The sequence below is a fragment of the Sipha flava genome, unplaced genomic scaffold (assembly GCF_003268045.1).
Source record: "Sipha flava isolate LNK unplaced genomic scaffold, YSA_version1 50657_pilon_pilon, whole genome shotgun sequence".
Taxonomy (NCBI): domain Eukaryota; kingdom Metazoa; phylum Arthropoda; class Insecta; order Hemiptera; family Aphididae; genus Sipha; species Sipha flava.
The window spans coordinates 1-26,636 of record NW_020273411.1 but is presented as its reverse complement, the minus strand read 5'-3'; the positions used below and the strand labels follow the sequence as shown (position 1 = coordinate 26,636).

The window sequence follows — 26,636 nt, the reverse complement described above, 5'->3', positions numbered from 1 at the left end:
CGTTCGGTGATGAGAAATATATCTCTGATGAAAATAGTAACCGAAATAAAACTGTCTTAATGACAAACACCGTAGCTGAAGAGCGCATACGTCATATTTTAAATTACAAAGTTTTAAAACCGTTTTCAGGCTGACATTCATCGACTATTATGTCGTGGTCGTTTTATATAAAGCTAGACTCGTATTTTAAAATGACAAATACATAGTTTCTCATTATGACAGAACGATACATACCACTTGTATAGTTGGAAAAAAATACATAAGAACCAACGACCAGAGGGCATATACAACCTACACATGTGTACAATAAGTGTGTACGTATGTGCAATGAGGATAAAAGCCATATGAATAATAATTCGAACGCGAAACGAGAGTCAATAAATTTACCGTCATCTCGTTGTGCAGTCGATGATGTTTTCCCAGGACAATACGTATATAGAATAATAACAGTAATACTTTTCTCCTCGACGCGTCATGGCACACAATGAAAAGGATATACAGATTATTGCATCTTAATTTTTCTTCGTGTATACCTAATGTCTTTGTGCGGAAGTGTGTGTTTGTGTATGTATGTGTTGTTTGTGAGCATTAACAGATAATAAGTATAAAATAGGTATATATGTACCCGAGTAGACTTAAATATAAAGTCTCATGCAACGCGATACATTATTATATCGATCCTTATCTTGCACATTATACAAACGCGCAATCTTGATCGAATTTATTCTACGTAAGAAAGGACTTTCACGCTATTCAAAATGTATTTATACAAGTATATACATAGAATGCGTGTACGGTGACATAGGTATATAAAGTATATAATTATTAGAGTACAGGTTTTAAAGCAATAAAAAAATTAAAGAAAATCACTTAAAAAAAAAAAAGCAATAAAGCAGTATAAATCTTCCAAAGAAGCTTAAAAAAAGAATTAAAAATGGATTTGATAAAAGAAAGAAAATTATTTTTGGCACTTTAAAATTACTATAAGGTGTTACAACAAAAATTAAACTGTAATTCTGAGTAGATAATTTTCAGAGCAATAGCATATTTTTGTGTTTATTGACGTTTCAAAAAAAATGAATCTATTATATACCATACAATACGTTATGGACTTCCCTAAAGTCCAAATTTTGGGATAGCAAAGTTTATTTTTAGAAAGTTAAAAAATAAATTTTTAAAGATTTAACACGATAACTGGCTTACTTAACTGGCTAACTCTTCTTCATAAATCTTGGTATAACGTATAGTGTATACACAGCCTTATTGTCTGTATTGAACTTATTACAAAATATATTTTGGATACAATCACAATAATAGATGGTCTATGTTCGTACACACTTGAATAATAAACTTCGAATTTATTTTTAAAATCTATAACTTTTTTTGGGGTAGCGAAAAAATACCATTGCTACCCCACAAAAATTTCTGGGGTAGCAAAGATACCCCTCGATACCCCTTAGTGACGCTTATGCAATACGTGGTAAACTGAATAAACGGGGAAAGGATGTCAATAAATGATTAAACAAGATTTGGAACATATTTAATATAAATATAAACATGAATATTTCAAATACATTTATTTAGAACACATTTTGAAAAAAAATGTTACATGAAAGCAAAAGAAAAATACCCGAAGTACCCAAAAAAGTATTAATATTTGAAAAAATGTAACTTAAAACCAAAAAAAAAAAAAACCCAAAATACTCAAAAAACTTAAAAAGAGCAGAAAAAGCTAAATAAAATGTTTTGCATTTTATTCTAAGTAGTATAAATCTAATTTATAGCTGTAATAATTTCATTTTTGAGCAATAGGAAAAAAAAGCTAATGCCTTCAAAATCCGTACTCTAATAATACATGGGAAATCAGTAATAAATTTATCTTCATGAGAAAGTGTTCACTGCAAAAATACTTGATACGTTATTTTAAAGGTCTAAGTGAAAAAACGAATATGATAATAATTAAATAAACACAACGCATGTACATAATGAATAATAATGTTGTACACACTTAATGCAAACACCACATTAGTTATATTATAAGTCGAGTATGCAAGGCGATCTGTAAATTCAAGATATACCACATGGATTTCAATATGAACAAGAGCGAGATTGTAATTAATTTCAAACGATTATTACTACTATAACAAAAGTTACAAGCATCTACATAAAATACATAATATTAAACAATGGTAAGGTGTATGCTTCTATAATTATAATAAAATAGAAGAAAATGCTTTGGATCACGAAAATACATGGCTTACATTATATTTTAGTTTAATTTTCTTTTAAATTAAAGTCTTATAGTTTTTAAACTAAATTAATGATATAATATATTTCTGAAATTAAATGAGAATTAAACGATTAGTTACTGACACATTTTTTAACATAGATAGTTAACCTAATCATTAATTAGTATAAATTTTAATGTTGTACGTTACAACACAAACTCACAATTTAGGATAAATTAAAATACTATTATAATTTCTACTAGTTACTACTACTACTATAATAATTAAGTATCTATTATTTATACATTTAACATAAATTAAACTACAATTGATAGGTATATATTAATTAATCAAGTATTTATTTAAAAGCGATGTGTTTAATTAAATACTTGATTAAAAATGAGTTTGGTTTTAATAGTATCAACCTATTAGTTTTGATTTATAATTTGAAGTCGTGTGTAAAAAACTTAACAAACGTGTAAAATACTCAACTAAGTTGAATTGGTAAATTGTATCTCTATTTAATGACAAAAGTAAGCATTTTATTTGATAAATCAAGAACAAAAATTATATTTAAGATTATAAAAGTTTGCTTAAGATTTTTTTTTAGCTTCTACAGGTCATTGAAGTATTTTGCTGATTCTACCAAACTTCTCCATATGTCTCTATTGTCTGCACCTTCGATTTTTGCCATTTGCCACTTGAAATACTTTTTTCCTTTTCAGATCTAACCAATGTTGGCGTGGTTTTTCTCTAGGGAAGACCGTTTTATTTAGTTAAGATTTCAAAAATGGTCTCATTAGACTGTCCTTATACTTGTACCCGGGCCATTCTAGTGTATTTGAGACAAGTCATTTTTGGACATTTTGTCCGTTAAAAGTTCTCTTAATATCTGTTTTTGTTCTCCTCATATAATTTCTTGTTTCGATATTATATATTATTTTTCTACGAACGTACCTTTCAAAGGTTAGTAACTTTGTCTCGCCCCCTTTAATAATTAAACAATTATTATCAACCTATATGTTAAATTTATTTATTTAGTTAAAACGAATTTATTCGATAGTATAAATATTTACAGTATTATATGCTTTAATCTTTTTGAAGTAAAAGTATTATAAACAACTTAGATTGAAATAAACCTTTTATAAACGTAATATAAATTGCGTTCAATATATTCTTAGTTAGCTGATAAGTGTTCCATTAATAAACCTTAATAAAACAGATCGTTATTTTTAAGTAGTTGTATGTAGTATATTTTGTTTTATAGTAATATAAAAGCTTTTTCAAGTGTACTTTTTACTCCACTCGTTTTTCTGCACATCAAAAGGAATCTTTTTAAATACCAAATAAAAGTCATTGAATCAATTTTTAAATACTCTAGTAAAGATGTGATTTTATTCATTATAAATGAAGTGTATTCATAATAATAACAGATATAAATAGTAAGTCAACACAAAGATAATTGAAATTTAAAATTAAATGAATCAAATTTATTTCAATCAAGATAATACATATCTATACATATAGTTTTTACATATGATTTACATAACTATAAATAATCGATTGGCACGCTAACATAGAAACTTAGTTAGGTACTAATAAAAATACTAGTACATTTGCGAAAACTAAATCGTGTATAAATTATCTCGTTAACCATTAATAAGTTTTCAACTTTAATTGTTTGATTATTTTATTTCTAAGAGTAGTTAACTAAACATATATTAAATTGGTGATAACTATTTATCTATATAATTTATATTTGCAATTTGATTTTTTCCACTTTATTATTTCATTATTGCAGGGTTATTGATTTTTATGCATTATCAGATTTAGCGGGAGTGCAGGGGGTGCAAAGCACCGAGGCCTCTAGCTCTTGTTCAATCATATAATTTTTAATTTACATTATGCTATCGATTTAAATTTTAGATAAGCCATTTCTAAGAAATAATGGTTAATAAATAATTGAAGTATAAATAATAATAATTTCAGAATTAAAATATGAAAATAAATATTTAAAGTAATTTTTGAAATTAAACGCAAAAATTTTTTAGCGTTCGACAATCTGTTTGGTTTATATTTTAATCTGCATATCTACATTATCCATAGTTTATAAAGTTTATAAATACATTTATTTTTCTTATAACTAGATTCTAATCATAGCAATCATAATAAGTTATAGTATAAATATTATTTTATTATTACTATCAGTCTATCAATGTACTTAACATTATGTTTCCATTGTAGAGTTACGCCGTGTTTCTGCAAGATGTAAATACACTCGCAGATAAACATTGCAAAATTAAATATAATTTAATCGACAACAGAATGAGGAAATTCTCATTCTCTAGTTAGGATTGCTGTTAATATCTGACGACTGTGATAAGTGATAGGCATAACATAGCTCATAAGATATAAACACACGAAATTAATATTCTTAAGACTTTGGTAGTTTGTTGACTTTTTTTACTTTTCTAAAAGACACTAGTTTATAGCGTCTGTGTTATTTATGTTTAACTGCAATACAAATAAAGAGGGTCAAAACTATTTATATACAATCCACTGACGTATAATGTAAATGCCTTCTAATGTACATTAGCCAGGACGAATAGGTTTTGTATAAAAATGTCTTTGTTCAGTTTGTACTGAATATAGTAAATACCAATAGCTTAGACATATTTGCTTTAAACTCGATTTAACCGTTAAAATCCAGACATTTTTTTCATAAACAAACTCATAACGATGAAAGATTTAAAAATATCTATTTCTAAAACATTTTAACATTTTTAACCTTAATTTATTTTAATTTGCTTAATTTCCAAAAATACTTATTTTATAGTATTTTACTGTTAGATAATATATTTCAACAAATATAGTTGAAAAACATAGATGTATTCACGCATTTCAAGATTATTGTAATAAAATATATTCTTAAATATGAAGTTACAAAATTATTGTTTGTGGTTTTAAATAAACTATTAAAATGCAGATTGATGATATCAACTTATTGAATAGTTTAATTAATAAAGGTAAATAATTAAAAATGATTTTCACATTGGTTTGATAAATAATTCTATAACGGTTTCCATATAGTTCAACGGTTAAAATATTTTTAATTGGAGTAATTATCCCAATGTGTTTTAAATTAGGTCAACATATCAAAAATAAATTTAAAAATGAATAGATCAAATGCATCAAAGAGTAGTTTCGGCAAATTAAAAAATATGTCATTAGTACGTTTTGTAAAAAAAAAAAAAAAAATGAATTAAGTTAAATTAAATCAAATCAAATTTTTCTTTTATAAACAATATACAAATTTGGACTCACATAACTGTTTCGTTTATTCTGTAAACAACAACAATGAAAATAATTTAGGAAGTATTCGTACTCTATATATGTGTATGAAAAGCGGATTAAATGTGTACGTCTAAATTCTTTATTACAAATACATTTGTAAAAAAGCTTTTTCGTTTCATATGATCTAAAAATATTACTAGTCCCTTCTTTTTTTCCTTTACCAGTCAAACATTTTATTCCGGTACTGGAATAATAATAAGCCTGTTTAATTGCTTACACGTTTTTTAAAACTTGTCTGTTCAAATCATCTTTCAGTGTAACCAAAAATGATTATTCTAAATAAACATGCTATAAAGTATTAGGTATCAAATATATTGTCTACTGGGTACAAACTAAACTTTTAATTTTAATTTCGCAAAACGTAGGTGGTAGTAAACAGTGACCTTTTGTCCACCTACATTTTTTAGAATAAATTAGGTGGCGGCTGGCGTCAACAATAATGATAAATTGTTGAGGCCACGAAATACCTCACACATTAGAGTAAAAATGTTCATACATCACCGATGCATACGTCATCATCGTTTAAGTTGAGGTATAAGTTTTTACACTTATAACTATGATCACAGAAAATCAGATTTTTTTTCAAAGGATTCACGTTATTTCTAATTTGTTGCCTGACGAAATTAGATCGCATAAATGACTAACATATTCTCGATAGTTGGATTAATGTGCTGCATTTATAGAACTGTTTTGATTATACTATGTGGTTACACAGACTAGTAAAATTATGAAACTAACCGCTAATAAATACTACAAAAACAGCTGATACTGTTGAAATCCTAAACTATCTCGGAAAAATATGAGGCACTGCTAAATCGAGTTCTTTGGTCGTTAAGATAATATTATTTGGTATATCTACTTATTTACTTATCGAATAAACCTATGTACAAGTTGCATATGATAATTATATAATATGTAATATGCTTTGCTAGATCGTAAACCGGCGAACAAACATATTTTCTACCGGCAACCGTATATTAAACGTTAAAATAATAATGAAATTTGCACCGCGTTGTCATCGTCCACATGGTCTACAACAACACCGGTTTTTTCGGGACGGCGGTTGGTGCCGAGAAACCGTACAAGAAGCGTTATGAAATCAAGTCATCCGTTACATAAAACACACTCGTATGTGTGAGGCGTAAGCGATTTAATACGGTAACAATAATAGCAATATTATCGACTATCGTCAATGATGTTATAATCTAACTACCAGTGCGCGAAGTGTTGAAGCGTATGGGAAACGCCTGTACTCAGCTTACAACCACAGACTATTGTGTATTATGTACTTTGGTCGAAACGGTTCTCTGGTCGTGGCACGCGTTTAGTTTCGATTATAGAACGTGCAATTGTGTTACAGATCGAAAATCGCGCGCTCTCGGAACGTCTGGGGGAATTATTTAGCAATTCGCCGACCATCGAGGCCTCTTGTTTGTCAGCGAGGGGTTGTTTTCCGCTCCAGCCGGAGGAATTTTCCGATCGGGGTCGGTCGGGCGATGAAACGTTCCCTATTACGACTGCGGCAAGGTATTTAAAGGACGTGCAGCACCCGTCGTCCTGGCCGGCCGACCCCAAAAAAGGAAAACAAAACAAAACCACGAGAAATCTGCCCTGTGCCTCGTCCCTCTGCGATCGTCGATACCGACATCATCCCGGTTGCCGTGACGACGGCGGCACTACCACGGTGCACCGCCGCGGAAGCGCGTAACCGTCACGTGGCGAGCACGAGGGCGGCCGCGGTCCGGGTCGAAGCGGCCGCCGATCGATTGCGCACACGCGTGCGGCACCCCGGAAAAAAAAAAAAACAAAACCCGACCGCCCGGGTTTTGCCGGCGCGCACCTGCCCCGCGAGACTCCGTTGACGAGGCTTGCGATACAGACATGGGGTGCTTACGAGTGTACAGCGGTCGGTGGGGCGAAGTCGAAGGGAATGATAAACAAATCCTCCCCGACAACGATGTGTAGTACTATGGACTAACACTACGAGATAACATTGAGTCGTTGATATTGTTGTTGTTATTAAAATTATTAATTTATTGTACGAAATCAAAGTGTGTACCCACCTCGTTTGCCAAAGTCGCCGCCGCAGCCGCCGCCACCGCCGTGGTCGATTCAATCATTGTCCAGTGTCATAATAAAATGTAAAAATTATTTACGTCGTCTGGTGGGTCGTTGTCGGTCGATTATTCGAATAAAGTCGTCAAATGTTCGTGCGCACGTGTATTAATGCGCGGATGTTCTTCTCGTCGACAGAACGTTTTATCGCGGTATGGACGTTGTCATGGCGTGAACTGTGGTCGCGCGATTTTTTCCTCGGGGCTTCCCCGGAGATGTAACCGCAGTCAATTATCAGGTATCCGCACCACCTCCTATTAACGTACTACTGTTGTTACAACTACAACCTGTGGCCAATACGAGCGCGAGCCTCGGCAACGGAGATACACGTCCGTACGGCAGGGCGAGCGCGGTACATCTGCCGGCAAGCTTTCACCCGGCGGCGCGTAAGCTTGCGCCGGAGCGCTGCCTGGCGGTCAGTTTTTGCTGTCCGTCAGCGGCCGACCGGCTGACGGCGAGGTCAAGTTCAAGCTCGCGCTCCTCATCGGCGCTGAGCATTATGTTTTCGTACCACGCGTTGTCGCGCCACCGCCAACCTACTCCCCCATCCAAGCGTCCGCTCATCGACGCCGACACAATATACGTTAATGTGGGTGTATACGTGTCTCGATTGCGAAACGCAGTTGGGTCAAAACGTTTTTCGGCGGCGATCTTCATTTCCCGAACGTCATCGCGTACCCGTCCATCGATAGAACGTGCGCTGCGGTCCGAAACAACAATACGATCCGTTTTCAGTGGTCTTGTTTTCAACAGTACGCTCGTGTGTACGAAATAATACCGTTCCAATGTGTGCAATGGTCCCTTATGAATATAACAACCAACTAATCGGCGAAAGAAAATCGACTACTGTCATTGTTGCATGCCGTACATTTTTTATACTAATTACGTTACAACAAATTATTATTTTTTTTCCCATTTTACTATTTACAAAAAAAAAAAAAAAAAGATTTGTATTAATGTCGATTCGTGTTCGCATTTAATTATGTATTTGTATTATTTGAAATTATAAAATATATTATTACGATGTTAAAGTATAAAATGTGTGTTATTTAAAATATTTTCAATATGATTAAAAAAGAATGTCAAATACCAATCCTTCAAAATATGGTGATTAGTAATAGGCGAGAACGCTAAAATTTTATTCAAAAAACAGGTAGTCGTTGTGAAAACAATACTTTTCCATATTCTAAAAGAATCTAATAAGTAAATTACATTTTTAATTTTAAATTTGTTTTTTTGTTAATGATTTATTATTGTGAGTATTCTGAGAAAGGTACGTCACTATCTTAGATTATCATATTAGTACGGGTTAGGTTTTGGCAAAAGCACCTAAAAATATAATTTTCAATGGAAGTTTTTAGCATACATATTTTCGGATCCTCATGTACTACTCGTATGTTCAGGTTAAACACATATTTTCATGTAACAATTTTCAATTAAGACCGAGGTCATGATGAACAAATTCTTGAATATAACTCAAAAAAAATGTCAAGACTATATAAAAAATATCCAATTTAACTTAAGCTATCAATAATAGTTCAATGTCTTATGAGTCTAGTACTTACACTCTCATCACCCAAATTCTAATGAGACACCTGTGTTATTGTCCCTATAACTTCACCCTAGCCACTGAAACTGTCCTATCTATATTTATAGTATAATAGTACGTTTACAATGGTCTAGGTGTGTTTATTTTAGATAAGATAATCTATTCTGGATTAAGCACGTACGTTTTTTTTTTACAAACGACATAAGTTTGGTTACAAAACATTGCTGTAGGACTATAATATTGTGTCCAAATATAAATACTATTTGTAAAATTACTTTTATTACATTTGAGTGTGCTTTTTAAAACTAATAATTCAATGGAAAAAAATAAGTTTATTGTACTAATAGTTTTATACGTAAATTATGATAGTATTTATGTCAACATTGTTAACTGTTAAAATAAAACGCAGCAAATTTATGTCAAAAGCAAATATAATACATGATATGTAAATGGATTTATTGTTTATATTAATATCTTTAATTTCAAGAACAATATCAAAACCATATTTTTAAAGTATTAATTACGTTTTGACACTTATTTCGACAATCCTCGTGTCATTCTTCTGCTGTGTACTAGTTTGTAGATATACAACAAATTTAATTCAAAATAACACTCCAAAATATACTCTATTTTTTAATGTTCAAATGTCTATAATTTTAAAGTGTTTCAATGTGTTATAGGTGATATCACCATTCAAAGTAAACTTCGAAACTAATTATTCGTACGGATAACAGTGTATATGTATACGAGTATTATATGCACAGTACAATAAATAAATAAAACGAGTCTTTAATATTATAAAATATTTTATATGCGTTTCTTACCCCTCTCCCCCGTCTTACTAAAAAATAAAAATAATAGGAGAAATCATGTGTATAGGCCATACTTGGAATACTAACGATTTGGTTGATATGGAGAAGACGTAAGAATAAGACTATATGCCACATATTTCAATAATTACTTACTATAAATAACACACACGTCAAATTCAACTTAGAGATAATTTGTTCTATTTCAGCCGAGCTGTCTATTTTCATTACCATTATTATTTGTTTCGTTGCATTTTTAATTCATATTACAGTTGTATACTTGAATATTACGCATAGGTGGATATTTGGTCATATCTGTATACTTAATTTTTACATATCAATCAACTACTTACCTTTTTCTTAACTCCGTTAATCACCGAATATATATATATAAGTAATAGTGTAATATAAATAAATAAATAAATAATTAATTTTATTGTATATTTAATTTTAATATTATAAATCTATTTTTCTGCAAATAAATCTATAATTTTGTCTGTATCGATAAATGTTGATATATTGTTTTCTATATATCAAATAGTGGTATTTGTAGATCTCACTTGAATAATTTTGGTTTTAAGCCATGTATTAGAATGTTTTGTCATATTATAGAAAAAAATCGTGATTTTATTAACTTTATGTACCTGACGATGAATTATTAATTCAAAACCGGTCGTACTTTACAAATATAATAAATCCAGGCTAAGTATTTATTTATTTATATTTATAAAGTATTTGTTTACTTTTTGTATATTAATTATTGTATGGTCCATTTTGTGTTTAAATTAGTTAATAGTAACTTTACACTATAGAAAATTGATGAAAAAAACGTACATTTTTGATAAACTATGGTTTATCAATAATAGAAAACGAATGAAAAACTAACACATTTTGAAGGAACTTGAAACTTTTGGAGAGGAGCTTTAAAATTGTCTAGTAGGACTTCAATCTACAAAGTCCCCCTCTTATATTCACCTATGGTATTACCTTCGTTTAAATGCTTGATTCTGTATGTAGAATGCATATGTAAATGCAATTTGCCTATCAAAAGTATTAGCTTTCCATATTCCATTCAATTTTAACTAAAATAACGAAAATTATATGAAATTATAAATTATTAACGTAACACGAAAGAAATAAATATTATGTGATAACTGAATACTTAAAACAGTATAGTAGAAACCACGGCTAGGTTGAAATTTTTATTTATTATATTAAGTTTTTTCTGTAGATTAGATTAATTCTATAGATTATTCATAACATCAGAACTGAATTAACTTTATTTTAATCGGCATTAAATTTAACAGGTGTACATTGGTTAATTTCAGTGCTCGATTTGGCAAAATTTAAGAAGGGGGACTCTATTTACTTTAAAAAAAAAGAACGTCCCCAAAACTGGCTGAGCGTTATGATTATAGCGTAATAATAGTAGGGGGACGCTAAAATTTCTGAAAATTAGTTGGGGTACTCCGTCCCCATAGGTCACCTCACAAGTCGAGCACTGGTTAATTTTCATTTAATTATTGTATGTAGTAATTTATGAATGTTTAAGATGATAAAATAATATCGGTTTTTAAATGTACCTATAAAGAATGTTGTTTATCAATTTCAAATACAGATTATGAATATATTGTTTTACTATGAAACATAATACGATTTAATTAATTATTGAATTATAAACTTTTTTTCGAAATTATAGACAGATATAATTTATAGTATTATGTGTGTCTATTTTAATGATAATATATTATATAGGTATAGTATATCTATAGGTTTTCAATTTAAACATAATTGAATCATTAATAATGAATGCTACTTTAAAACAGTATTTATAATTGGACTGTTACAAATTGCTTGAACTATGTTCATTAATTACTAACGAAGTCAATAATTTGTAAAATATGTCATATGATGTTTAAAATTGATTACTTTCTTTTTGCATACAATTGTGATTAGGTGGTTTTATACTCTAGCGAGCATACGAAGCATTGTCATACATTTTAATTATTTGTTAGTATATTAAAATACATATATTGAAGTAAAAATGTAATTGTAAGTTAAAAATATTTTTATTTATTTGTAAAATATTTTACTATTAGTTCTTATACATCTTTTTTATTTTTATTTATGTATACACTAATAAAGAATTCAAAAATTGTAATTAAAGAAAGTCTTATGAATTATTATGAAGTTATATCATAACTTACATGACATATAATGTAGATTATTAGGTTAGCTATCTATTAATTATTCTATTCATAAAATAGGTACGACTATACGACTATAGGACACATTAATTTTTTTAAAATATATTTAAAAAACTCCATTAAGATATTTTTTTTAGCGTTTGCATTTAATATGAGAATTATAAATTCTTAAATTAATGTATAGCCTAAAATAATTATAAACCATAATTTTTATTTGTCTTAGGATACTGTCAATAGTTGTAGTTGCATAAATTGCCCAATAAAAATAAATAAAAAAGTACAAGATATAGTGGCTGTTTGAGAGACAGGAACGAGTAGCTGTTAAAGCCGAAATTAGTGAAATTTTCTTATATATTTGAAATTATGTATCATTGATTTTGAAAAACAAAAAGTGAAGGAATCAGAAACTATATATATAAAAACAGTTTGCAATACTGTACAAGTACTTTGTAATTCCGTAATCAGATTGGTTCTAGTAGAACCGTTCTACAGATTTTTACAAAACAAAAAATAAATATAAGCAAATACTATTGAAATTTTTTAAATAATTTAATATTAATATAATACAATATAATATAATTTAAAATTATTATTATAAAATTTATATAATATTAATGTTGTATTTTTAAAAACTAACATATAGGTTAATAGTTACTTTAACTAATAACTATTCAACATTGTAATATAATTATTGTATTATAACTTAATATGACATAATTTACCTTCACTGGTGTAACCAATAATAATGATAATAATAAAAACTATTTAAATAGGTATATTTACACTATTTTGTACTTATTGTAATTTAATATAATAATTTCGAATGTTAAATTTTTCTTAGTATTACTTGTCATAATATTATTTTTATCATCATTATATTTTACTCTGATATACTAATGTAACTATGTGGTTTAATTAGTTAGTGTATTGGCTAATATACTGTGTATAAAATACAATAAAAAAAACTAATATTACGTCACAATTATTAATTTTGAAATTAATTAAATTTTTTAAACAATTTTTGATTTAAGTACAACTCTCAGAAATATCGTTTAAGTATAATTCAGTATTATATATATCGATCAAATGAGACGTTAACAATTACAATTACAACTATTAATAACTTTAGTGAAATTGTAAAAACGCTTTTTTCCCATTGAGTATACTAAATAAATATCCTTTGCTGAAGATAATGTTTTATTGATTTCATAGAGTTATAATATTTCTTGTTACATCTGTAACTTGTAAATGAGACGAAGGGAAGTTATATGTACACACATTTTAAATCTATGAATTTCTTCCAACGCAAATTTCATTATGTTTGGTTTTTGCAAAAATGTATTTCCATTTTAAAACGGTGTAATATTAAAATTGTAGTTAAATGTTTTTAAAATATTTAATTACTTATATTTATTGCTTTAATTAATTATTTAAATATATCTAGAATAGAAAAATGCAATAGATTTTATCAAAATTAAATAAAACAGCCACTTTATACAATAAAACCATACAATTTATCAAACGATAAACTGTACGATTTTTAATTAAATATTTTATTTAAGTTAAAATTAATTAATATTTTTATCATAATAACCTACATTAGATTATTTTGATGTACAATATTAAGTGAAAAGTTAATAATGATATCAATGAATTGCTAAAACTTGGTTTATTTATTATTTAAAATTCATATTATCTACGCCCAATAAGTTTTTATAAGAAAATATATAATTATTCATTTCTATGAGTCATCCAACTATTAATAAGCTTGTACAATGCACATGTTTCGCAGATTAGAATCCTTGGTTATTGATCAGTTTTGTAGTTGTTTATTCAGGGGCGAAGACCTATCCATCAAGCTGTCGGTCAGTTAATCATAATTTGCAAATGGCGTCATATCTTTTTGAAAATATTTATTTTTTTATAGATAATATAATAACGTGATAAAATAAAAAATAAATCGTTTACCTAAGAGGCGGGCCCAAGATCAAAATGTAGGACAAGTCTAATTATAATTATTTTAATTCATATGGGTACATATTATTTCGTAAACTTTTCATAACATTTTTAAATTGATTTTCAAAATATGATCATATAATATACACAATTTCTCCTGTTTGACTTGTTAATAATATTTAAAGATATTAAAAAGTAAATAATAATGATGTAAAAAATATTAATAATAACTATTTGAAAATAGGGTAGGCCCAGGCTTACTAGGTCTACCTTTTTAGTACGCATAGTAAAACTAAACTAGTACTAACTTAAAATTAAATATTTTAATTTCAAAACTATAATAGCATTTTAAAATTAGTATTTTGTAGGAATAAATAATAATATATGTAATGGTAGCATATACTCTAATTACATTTAAATTGTATATGATATGCATACTAATCTATACAATATTATGTTATAACGTCCTTACATAATAAATTATCAATTTAATAATTAATTTTATAAGACGAATTTGTACTAAAACATTTATGCGGAGTATAGAATAGTATTTTTGGTGATTTCTGTATTTTTTTTTTTTTTTTTGATCCTTCTGAAAATTTATCATTTTGCATAAATAAGATTACCTTAAGTATTTTATTAATTATGTAGTTTGTTTAACTTTAAAATTTTATTTTTAAATCACCTGTAGGTACTTTCATATATTATAAAATATGTTTGTTTTACATGTACATAACAGATATAATTTTAAAATTATACATTATGTTCATTTGTAAAATATGAAGTATTGATCTAAAAGTTAATCTAATACTTAAATTTTTTCCAGAATTCCGAGTTTTTTTTTCATGTTCAAGTCTGCCATAAGATGATACTTGATAATGTAGTTCTAGACATTTCTTAGTTTAAATTAATCCTGAAAATGTTATGTATGACAGTATGCAGACTTGGCTTCCTAAAATAATTTTTGTAGGTTGCCATAATATGGCAACATATTATGTTGTCAGTGTAATTATTTTAGTTTGTGTTATTTTTTATTTGATAACTTGAAAGTATTAATTTACTTAAGTTTTTGAATTATTTGTGATATCGGTTCATTAGCTATTTTGTTTCTTGTTAATCCAATGTATATGTATTAGAGCTCTGGCATTAATTAAATTAATTGTGCGGTACTTTTAGGATTAGACTTATTCTACTATTGTGAATTTGTTTAATAAACCAATAAATGAGCATCTTACTAGGTTAGTAAAAATATTTTTATCGTCTTTTTTGTTAATTAATTTTATTATCATTAAAATTTGTTTGTAATTATTTTTGTTTAAACTCAGATTGACTATAGGTGGTCGGCCATAAAAAAGAAGAACAATGTTATAATTAAAAAAGTATTTATTTATTTGGGTATACTTTCCTTAATACTAAAACAACAGGGAGTATAATAATTACAATATAATAATAACTATAGGGTATAAATTTAATATTTAAAATGTATATTATATTATTTCATTATTCTATGAATAAACTATTATTAATTTGTTCACAATTTTCAGTTACCACCATATTTGTTTTATAAATCAAAAAGAGTTAGACAAAAACAATATTTTTAATTAACAGTAAGGATTTGGAAAATAAAAGGGAGGGAGAGTTAACTAAAATTAAAAAGAATAAACAATTTATTTTTATCACAATCACATTTAAAAAAAAAAAAAACACAATTGTGAAAAGCAGGGAAAATTGTTTGTTTTGACTCAGGGAACGTCGATACGAACAATTTTCACTTTATTTCCAATATGTTTGCGTTAATAAGACAACAAATTATAATAATTATAAGTAAAGTATATTATTTGAACAGCGTTCTCGCGTAATACCAAACTCGGAAGAAGTATTCGCTCCTTTTCAACAATGCAGCGTTCGAATAAGACGATATGTCCGCGTCCATGTTGTGCTCTCTCAGCCACGATGTAGTGGTCTCTGAAGTTTGAGTTAGAGACGGTTTGGACTCTATGACGGATTCTTCGACATCCGATTCGTAATAATCTATATCGAATACCATACAAATATTATGTATAACTGTCTAACGTAAACTAACGAATCACGTGGACGATTATAGAATGAGTAGGTACGATTCAGTAGGACAATACAATAGTTACACTACAGGGTTGGCAAACATTTTTGTGTTCGATATCAAATTTGGTCATCGGAATTTTCAAAAAAATGTATATGTTATAAAAAAAAATAATGTGCAAAGTGTATTAGGTATATGAATTTATTTTAATTTTTTATCTACAATTTTTTTTTTGTTTATTTTATTTTACACTTTTTAAACAATAAAAACCCAATAGACGTTTAATATATTTCAAGGAAAACAATTTTGCACTATTATAGTTTTATATTCGAGAGATTTGGAATATGTGAGCCAAAAATTCATCAACCCTGTTCCGTAATTTATCAAAATACCGTGAAAACTGGATGCGTTACCTGTCGGTTTTTGTACGGTATACGGTTCTTCTGTTTCCAGTGGTTCGCTGATGCCGACTTCGTTTTTAGCAAATATCCTAATGTGATATCTATGATTCTCCTGCAAACAGAATTATCACAGCACACGTTAACGGTTGTATACATTTTTCTGTCAACCTGCATGTACAACGAAAGCTATCCCGGAAGATATATAATACGTACTATGCATATCCTCTCAACCTATAACTCACCAAGCCAGCTTTTATTTACGTTTTAAACGGAACAAAAGAAATCAATCAAAGACTAACATTATTCTTAACTTTTTAAACGTACGACCAATGTTGATCGGATTACCAGAAAAAAAAAAAAATAATAAACCGAGAATTTCAACACCATAATCGTGAGTGTTTCATTATCCACCTGCCGGTAGTACCTACCTGTAAATCTTTGATGTTGAACCTTTGTACGTCCGCACTGACCCGTCCGACTTCCATCCACATTGTCTTCTTTTCGTCCCGAATTGCTACGTTGTAACCTAGCAATGGCGCGCCACCGTCCATCTCTGGCACACCCCATTCCACGATCAGCGTATTGGCGTTTAAATTTCGAACTTCCAATGGGGCTGTAGGTGGTGAAGGCACAGCTATTGGAATACGATGGTTGGTTGTTATAATATTCAATTATACATAGTATCATTGCAGTGGTGTAACTGGGACAGAATATTGGAGAGTGAAAAAAATGTGTAATATATTAACTGTTTCATCTATACCTTATACGCACAATAAAACGATTTCATATTTAAATTCTTAATAATTAAAACTGAAAAAAAGGTAAGTTCACAAATTATAATACACCGGTGTACTAAGTCTATAATTATAATAAGTTGATCAATGTCAGATAAACAAATATTACATCATAATAGTTTTAACCATTCCAAAGTTAGTAAAATTATTTAATCGTAGTGATGATAAAAATAAATATTATTATAATATACAGATCTGAAGAGATTTGATCAATAAAAACCATTCGTTCCGAAAAGTCAAATAACGCAATTGATTGGTAAAATATGGAAGGATTCTAATTTATAAATATGTTATCTATCATCAGGCAAAGCACCTCTAGAATAGGACAGTTCACTCCTTTATTAGCATACCACTGTCAGTCGTAAAAATTCCGTAAACCACCCTCCCCACACTTACTGGCATGGGTCAGTAGACTGACGAGTTTCGTCTCAACCGGTTGACTGAGACCGACACAGTTTTCCGCATAAATTTTGAAGAAATACTCGGATTTTTCTTTCAAATTCTCCACGCAATATCGCGTTACCGACGGTTCCAATGTGGCCACTTTGAACCACTTGTTACTCGCGTTCAATTGTTTTTCAATCACATAACCTGCGTATAATACAAAAACGGACATCGTGTAATTGTTTTCGCAAGATGATATGTACATAAGTACACAGTTGTAAAAAAATACGTTTGTACAAAAAATGTATACAAACGCAAAGTAGCGAAGTAAGATAGAGTAGTAAGAATATATAATCACGTGACAAACAATAACAATTTTATAAATAATACAGGTTTGCTTGTAAGACAATACTTGTGTTACGTATATACTTATAATATTCTCGTAAATTAGAAAATGATAAACAATGATGCAATTGCTGTGTCGGTTGGTGTATTATTACATAAAGTTGCGTACGTATACGTATACGAAAGATACGTAAGATATGAAATCTATTGTTTTTATTTAAACTTTATTCATAAGATTTTTTTTTTTTTTCGAAATCTGTACCTGTGATCTCGGATCCTCCATTATTTTCCGGTGGATTCCAATGTAATGTCACGCTTTTGCTGGTAATATCACTCACAGTGAAATCTGTGGGCGGTGATGGCGAAGCTGAAACGTAACGATAAAATATTACATTTTGCACACATTTTTTATACATAGATAAACAAAGTGACGTTTAGTATAATTTTGTGTCTTGAACTATAAGCACACAGTGCATCAACATAACACAAGTGTGGTCACAATTTCAAGATACATTTTTATACTACTTAATACGACATACAAACGGCATATGATTGTTATTTATTTCAAACCCAATTTGTTGCTAGTTTAATGCGACCAATTATTATATGATTATGATCAATAGTAAATTGTTGAAACATGTTATTACTGTTATTAAATATATTTTTATGTAACTATTCATTATTACTAAGTATATTATGACTTTTAATTTGAATATAGTTTTGAACCGGAATTATTTAAAAATTATCACTCTAAACGTATTTTATCAAAACAATTTTTTAGCATAAACTACGTATATGTATGGAAGTATATGTAATATAATTGCCATCCTATTATAATGTAAAGTTATGTATTAACATAATGTTGAAGTGTCAGTAGTGAGTATATGTCGTCAAATTTAATCACTAACAACATTAAAATTAAATATATAAAAGGATTTACCCGAGTCCAAACAGCCCATTGATCCCTTTGAGTGGTATAACTATATTCACATATGTATTAGAATTTAAATATTCGTTTGAATTTATTTTTATTTTTTTATTTACCTTGAGTATATTGTGTACATTGACTTCAAGAGGTTTCTATAACCGGAGGACATATTAAGCTTGGCGATTGCAAATGTACATGTTTATTTAAATTAAAAAAAAAATTGTATGGATTCTTGTACTTCGCAATAGGTGCGTTACATTATCAAAAGACCAGATAACCAGATTGAAATTAATAAGCTAACATTACGGTAGTAGTTCAATATTTCGCTCACTCCTTTTGATAATATCATATCTCAAAAATCGGCCATGAACTTTTTAAATTTCAAATTTTTGTACATTATTCTTTAAACAGAGAAAAACTAAGTTTTATCTTTAATAGGATGTCTTACATCTTACATATTAAACATTTCAAACGATATATTGTATTTATTTTAGGCGATTTTATTCTACTTTCTAACTTTAAAGCCGATGTTCTTAAAATTAGAGCTTTTTGAAATATGACGTTGTTGAAAGGAGTGATCGATTTATATTCTACAATTCGATAGCAAGCAAATTAATTAGTTCAAGCATTTACTTACACTCAAGCCTGAGCATTAACGAATTGATAAGTTAAAAGTTAATTTAACTTATTAACTTATTATACTTATTAACTTATTAACTTATTATACTACTGATAAATTACCTTAACTTATTAACTTAACTCATTTCCTTACAAATTAACTTGAAATTAATGTATTATTTTTTCATTTATCCCAATTAAGTTAATTTTGATTTTCAAGATCAGAAAAATATTTTTATAAAATACCGCATTCGATAGCAAGTTCATGGAATTTGGAAAAATATAAAAATAAAAATTACAAAGAGTTTTTAGATGAGACTAATAATTTATTGTTAAATTATTTTAGTTTAGTTAGGTTAGGTTTAATTAAATTAGTTATTTAGTTAAATTATTAACTATTAATTGGGGTCCCACCAATCCCGGGAAAAGAACTCAACCGTCTTCAAACTATTGAGTAACAATAGCCATGCCATCCATGAATTACATTCCATTGTCATGAAAAGTGACCGTAAATCTATATTACAAAAATAGATACATATTATCATTGACTAAATAATTCTTAATAATTATTGTATTCTATTATTATTAGTATTATTCCATAATCTATGATATTATTAAATATTATTGAATAAGAGAAGAAATTTAATAGCTGATCAACATTTTGAGATGACTCTTTTATTGAGATTCAATAGGTATTTTGATTAACCTGTCCATTTTATTGTTTTATTTGTTTAGATTTTAATAAAATTAAATAATATTATATCAAGGCGTAGCGCACAAGTGTGATATGTGACATTTTTTTGAAAAATGAGTGTAGTCCATATTCAATTTAATCCTAAAATTGAGCACTTTATGCACAAACGAAATTATAACATTATTTAAGTAATTGTTGTTCTTTATTGAAATTAGAAGAAAAGTGTGATGTGTTAAAGTATAAGTTTTTACGTGTATAAAAAGTGTTAAGTACAATATTTTTTTTTTTCATTTTTTTTAAGAATACAAATGTGATAATTGTAGGTTTTTTAATACTCATTACTCATTACATGTTAAGGAAAATATAACAAAATTCATTACAGTTCATTACATTTTTGAATTGTTATAACAGCTCAAACTAAAAAAATCGTTCTCCTGAACAATTACGAAAATATCACTTATCACACTTGTGCATTAGGCTATCGATATATTTATTTTAACGTTTTGTATCAACTGTATACATTTATTGTTTGTATTATTATATAGTTATACTTTCAGGTGCAGTAATTATTTTTAGTTTTATACTGTTATTGAACATTAAAAAGAATACTTTTTTTAAATTATATTTATCATATGTGATTTGTATGAAAAATGAAAAAACAAACGATACATAAATTTGACATTTGAGTGCTTAAAAATAATCCCAATAAAGAAATGTATATTTTTTCAACTCTAATTAGAGCCTATTAAGATTTTTCTGCGTTTTCATTATCGTTAATGTATAATAAAATAAGATCTGTTGTTAATATATATATATATATATATATATCACATATACGAGCGCTTAATTTAAATATTTTTTCTTTTGTAATTAACCTAACTTATTAATTAAAGTTAAATTAAGTAACGATATTTTTTAACTTAATTGATGTAATTCTCATGTGTATTAACTTAATTGAATATGAACTCAATTAACTTAACTGTTTAAAAAATATGGTTAACTTGCCTACCCTCGATTACACTATATAAAAATAACTCACTCAATTCATGTACTGTACAATCATACACAAAAAGTAATTAGAATCGTTATGATATATTTTAATATATTTGCATAAATATGATATAAAAAATATTAAATATTTTTGAAAATTAACTAGTTTAAAATGAGTTGTATTTTATGAAAGTGATTTCACTCATAGCACTTATATGATTATACTTACTGCCTTCTAATTTATTAAAACTATTATAAGCTTAAGTTAATAATTTTGTATATGATAAACCGTTATTTTTATATGATTCAAATACACATAATATTTTGTAGTCAGTGGCCTATCTAAAAACCAAATTCATATAGAATAAAAAAATTGTTTTATTATGTTTATATTTTATACATGCAACAAGTGTTATTATTATAACGTGTGCAATAATTTGTACTCGTGTGTTCTGGTTGAAGAATTATCTCAGATTAATTTCATATTATTTTTAAAAATCTCATATTACTCTATTACTATATTAATTTACTGTTTAAATATAATTTAGCCCTTGTACCGATTATTACAATTATAGCATAGAAAATTGTAATAATCGTCGATAATTAACGATATTATTCATTTGGTTGTTTAGACTCTGAGTTTTAACACTAACACGTAAAATAGTTGATTTTTTATGATCATCTGTCTTTAGATAAAATTGAATATTATTATAGTAGAAAATATTTCAAAACAATAACGAGAGTGGATAAATTACTCACCAGAAACTTTTGATCTCGTCGGGAATATTCCCATTAATACATAGAGTGTTTCATCAGATATTCCATTCTTAAAGCCTATATTGTAAGCAGATTATTAAAAGCAAAAGCATTAGTGCGTTTAAATTACCTTTAAGCAATGCCGAAATCGGTTCAAGACAAATATTAAAATAATTAAACTTTTTCTCACTTATACGCTTGCCGGCTACAATTGGTTCGTTCGGTTGATACGGTTTTCCGTAACCTACGTGATTTCTGGCCGTGATTCTTATGTCGTAGGACGAACCCTTCTTCAGATCTGATATCTTAATGTGCAAGTCTTTTGTGGAACCGATCTAAATAATGTCGAAAAACCATCGTCGATCATATTTTTCCGTTTCTATCTTATTCGAAAATTCAACTTACCTTTCTCCATGCTTTTTTGTCAACTTCTTTGATTTCTACGCAATAGTCTTCGATCGCTATTCCACCGTTGTCAAAAGGCGGCAACCAAGCGATCGTCAGCGAGGTGTCTGTTACACCTGTGATCTGCAGAGGCCCTTGTGGTGCCGATGGCTTATCTGTATTGATTGAATACAATTGAAATGATTAATTTTTTATCAGTGATTATTTATAACGTGTTTGATTATAAATGATAAAATCGTTTACAGAACCAAAGGCATCTAATGATGTTTTAAAATTATTTTGAAATTTAATTTCAGCATGCACTTATACATAATAAAGTTATCGATAAAGGTAATTGTATGTTCCATTTACATTATTATTTCGAGTATTTTACTTTATTTTCTTTTCTTAAGCAAATTTCAAATTTGTGTGTTCTTGTAATTGAATCATTTAAATGTTTTCCGATTAATTACTTAATGATCAATTGTTATGTTATGTACTATAATATTAATTGTATTAATACTATTAACATTGTAAATCGTATACTTTATTCGCTTATTCATAAATTAATTTACTATTATTTAATATCATTAAGTTTTTATTTTTTTGGAAATTTGTCAAAAAATTAATGTAATAGTAAAATATTTGTCAACGAATTAATAAAAAAAAAAATGCTTTAAGACGCGCACGAGTTTTTTTTATTTCTAATATACTTACGGTATCTGCATTTGACGGTCACTGGTTCGCTATCTAAAAATTCCGAAGCCCCCACAGCGTTTTGAGCGCAAACCCTGAACATGTACTCAGAGTCTTCGTGAAGTTTTTGCACGCTATACGCCGACACATCATGGTCGACGTCGGCGACTTTAGACCAGATCATCTTGCCGACGTTACACCTTTCCACCTGATACGACGAGATGTCCAGCCCACCATCATCCAATGGCTTGCTCCACTCGATGGTCACTGAATCCGAGTTGATTTCTTTGATGCGCATCGGGCCTTGCGGAGCACTTGGTTTATCTACAAGATCGGTTATTAACAGTGTTTTAACATGATTTGAATAATATTAAGCATAGGTGTATACAGTTATTGTAATTCTATCAATTTATCTAATCGGGCGAGACCGTTAAAACATTTAGGGATTTTTCACAACCGTGCATTCCATATGGAAACAAAAAAAAAAAAAAATGAAAGAAAAATATATAACGGGATCGTTACGGGATGTGATCTAACAAAATATTACCAGTACAACCGAATTCTTTACCATCCGAAACAGATTCTAAACATAATACGACACGTTTTAATAATATTAAAAAAAAAAATAACAATTTATTTACGTGAATGTTTATTAAAAATAAGTATTTTCTACCGTCCACTCACCAATCACTTTGAGGTTTAGATTGCACGTGGCCGTGCCAGCGTCATTGGACGCGGTCACCGTATACACTCCGGTGTCTGACCTCTCGACACAGTAAACGGCTATCGTCGTGGACCAGTCGTCGTCGTCGTTGTACACGGTCACGTGCTTGTCGGCCGTCGGCAACGGTTGCCCGTCCTTTTGCCACGATACGGTTGGTTTTGGGTAGCCCTTGTAGGTGACCTTGACCTTCCATTGGTTTCGCACCCTGATCATCTGCGATGATTCCGATTCGTGCACTTCTATCTTCGGCACGTCTTGCACACTAAGCTTGCACGATGTCTGCACGGTGCCCGCTCCGTTGGTCGCCTGACACGTGTACGTGCCCGTCGTCGATTCAACGCACTCCGCGATCATCAGTTTGGCCACGTGGTTTTCGAACGTAGCGGTCTTCGTCTTGTACACTGTTTTGTTCTTGAGCCTGTAAACACAACGCTCGCATTAAATTGTAAGACTACCCAAACGAAGAATGACGTTGAACGGTGTTCGAGCAAAGTGCGTCCGCGTAATGTTCGATTTGTTAAGATATTATTACAAAAAACATGCAGATAATTTTACCACCGATAGTCTTGTAAACGATACTTTTTAAAAGTATTCAAATAACAATATAGTTATATGTTTTCAAAAGTATTTAAAATACGTGTTCGAATATTTGATAAGAAATGTATTCATGTAAAAATACAGATACTTCAAAAAAGTATTCATAGATACTTTCAAATACTTCAAATATTTTATAACGTTGTTTAACTTATGGTAATGTATTAACTGACGTAATCATCAAAAAAAATGTAAAAGAATTTTAAAAACGTTTTAAATGTTTTAAATGGCTGCAACAAGTAAAAAACATTTCAGAGAACCCATAAGCCATAAATTAGAATTAAAAATGTAATTGGAAAGTAAAAATAAAACGAATTTCCAATTTTGTTACGAAATTGTTAATTTATATGAGTATATTATAATCATAATAGTGTATTATGTTGTAGACTATTTATAGGGAAAAGGTTATGTTATTTATAATGACATTGACTGGAATAGATTTTTAAGACAAATTTTTAAAATATGCCACGTACAAATATTAATTATGTTTAAACAACACGGATAATTGGTTGTTAAATTTTATTATTATAATATAATTAAATAATCGGTAAATTAAAAAATTTCTTTAATATGATAAAATTTAAATAGAATTTGTAAAAAAAGTAATTGAAAACAGTGTTTGATTTCAAATGCAAATACTCTGGGAAAGTATTTAAAATACTATGCCCAAGTTTATTTTTCATAACTATTTAATATAGAAATAAAATAACTAGAAAATATTTATGAAACTTTTCCTAGGAATACTGTAAAAATAATTATTGGAGATTTCAATGCACAAATTGGTCGAGAACCTGTGTACAAACTAACTATTGGACGAGAAAGTTTTTACGAAATATCCAACGACAATGGAGTACGAATCATAAACTTTGCTACATTAAAGAATCTTATTATAAGCAGTACGTACTTCCCAAGAAAGGATATACATAAACATACGTGGACATCACCAAATGCAAGAACTAAAAGCCAAATTGACCATGTCATGATAAAAAAAAAAATATATATATAAATCCTGTGTAAACAATGTACGAAGCTACAGAGGAGCAGATGGGGATACTGATCACTACCTGGTAGTTATGAATTTCCGCACAAAATTATCAGTGAACAGGAGATTAAAACAGGAAAATAAAATAACTAAAACAGTACGCCTCAATAGCAATGTATGTATGTGAAACTTGGTCCACTACGCAAGGCGATGAAGAAAAACTACTAGCATTTGAGAGGAAAGTTTTGCGGAAGATTTATGGGTCCAAACGAAATTTAAATAGAGAATATGAATGAAGGAAAAACGCGAACATAGAAAAGATGTACAACAAATCAATATTGGAAAATATCTCAAGGCAAAACGTCTGGAGTGAGCTGGCTACGTTTGGCGAGCTGACGGAAGCCTTATTCGTAATGTTTTTAACTAAGAAAATCAACAAAAAACAACCAAGAGGGAGACCCCGACAATGATAAATAGATAGAGTAATTAAAAACATTAAAGAAATAGATGAGAGTATAACGGAAATGGTAAAAGATCGTGAAAGATGGAAAGACTTGGTAGAAATGTGCAAAAGGACTAAAAGGTCTGTTGAGCCCAAAAAAAAAAAAAAAAAAATTAAAATACGGCTTTGAGCACATGAAAGTATTTGAATACTTTTATTCAAATACTTTTACTCAAGTACTTTACAAGACTGGTCACCGAGCGTGCACAATGTTTTACCATTTTATTTCCGGTGTTGGTTTCCCAGTTATCACACACTGGAGTACTGCCGATTTTCTTAGCCCAACAGATAAGTCTGATAAAGGTTCTTGAATGACGGGCGGAGAGAATGATCCGGCACTAACTATCTTTACGTATTTCGTGTTGTGTGATGTAGGCCCAACTCCGGCACAGTTAACAGCTGCCACTTTGAACATTATTTCATGCCCCGTTGGTAAGTTTACAACTTCGTGTGTGGTATCTGTAACTTGAACTTTATGCCATCTGACACAAAACAAAATAGGAGAAAATGTAAGTTAATATTTTGGGAATACTTATCTATATACATATATATATATATATATATATA

At 29.0% G+C, this 26,636-nt stretch overlaps 2 protein-coding genes across 2 annotated transcripts in view; both read right to left on the bottom strand.

Annotated features, from left to right (window-relative positions):
• Positions 1–14,503, bottom strand: part of LOC112690477 — a 48,349-nt gene extending 33,846 nt beyond the window's left edge. The window contains exons 1-2 of the mRNA XM_025564496.1: positions 14,480–14,503; positions 11,043–11,137 (exon numbers count right to left, since the gene is read on the bottom strand). Of these exons, the coding sequence (XP_025420281.1) occupies positions 11,043–11,137; positions 14,480–14,503 (119 nt within the window). The remainder of the gene's footprint in view (positions 1–11,042; positions 11,138–14,479) is intronic.
• Positions 14,504–15,882: 1,379 nt separating this feature from the next.
• LOC112690476 (titin-like) lies at positions 15,883–26,551 on the bottom strand (the record flags this gene model as incomplete). Its single annotated transcript, XM_025564495.1, is given in 12 exon segments — positions 15,883–16,249; positions 16,691–16,790; positions 17,107–17,312; positions 17,869–18,063; positions 18,464–18,568; positions 22,191–22,265; positions 22,378–22,522; positions 22,593–22,747; positions 23,289–23,591; positions 23,815–23,850; positions 23,952–24,409; positions 26,288–26,551. Coding segments are annotated over 12 exon segments (2,239 nt in total), but the record flags the coding sequence as incomplete, so codon positions are not given.
• Between the last annotated feature and the right edge of the window lie 85 nt (positions 26,552–26,636).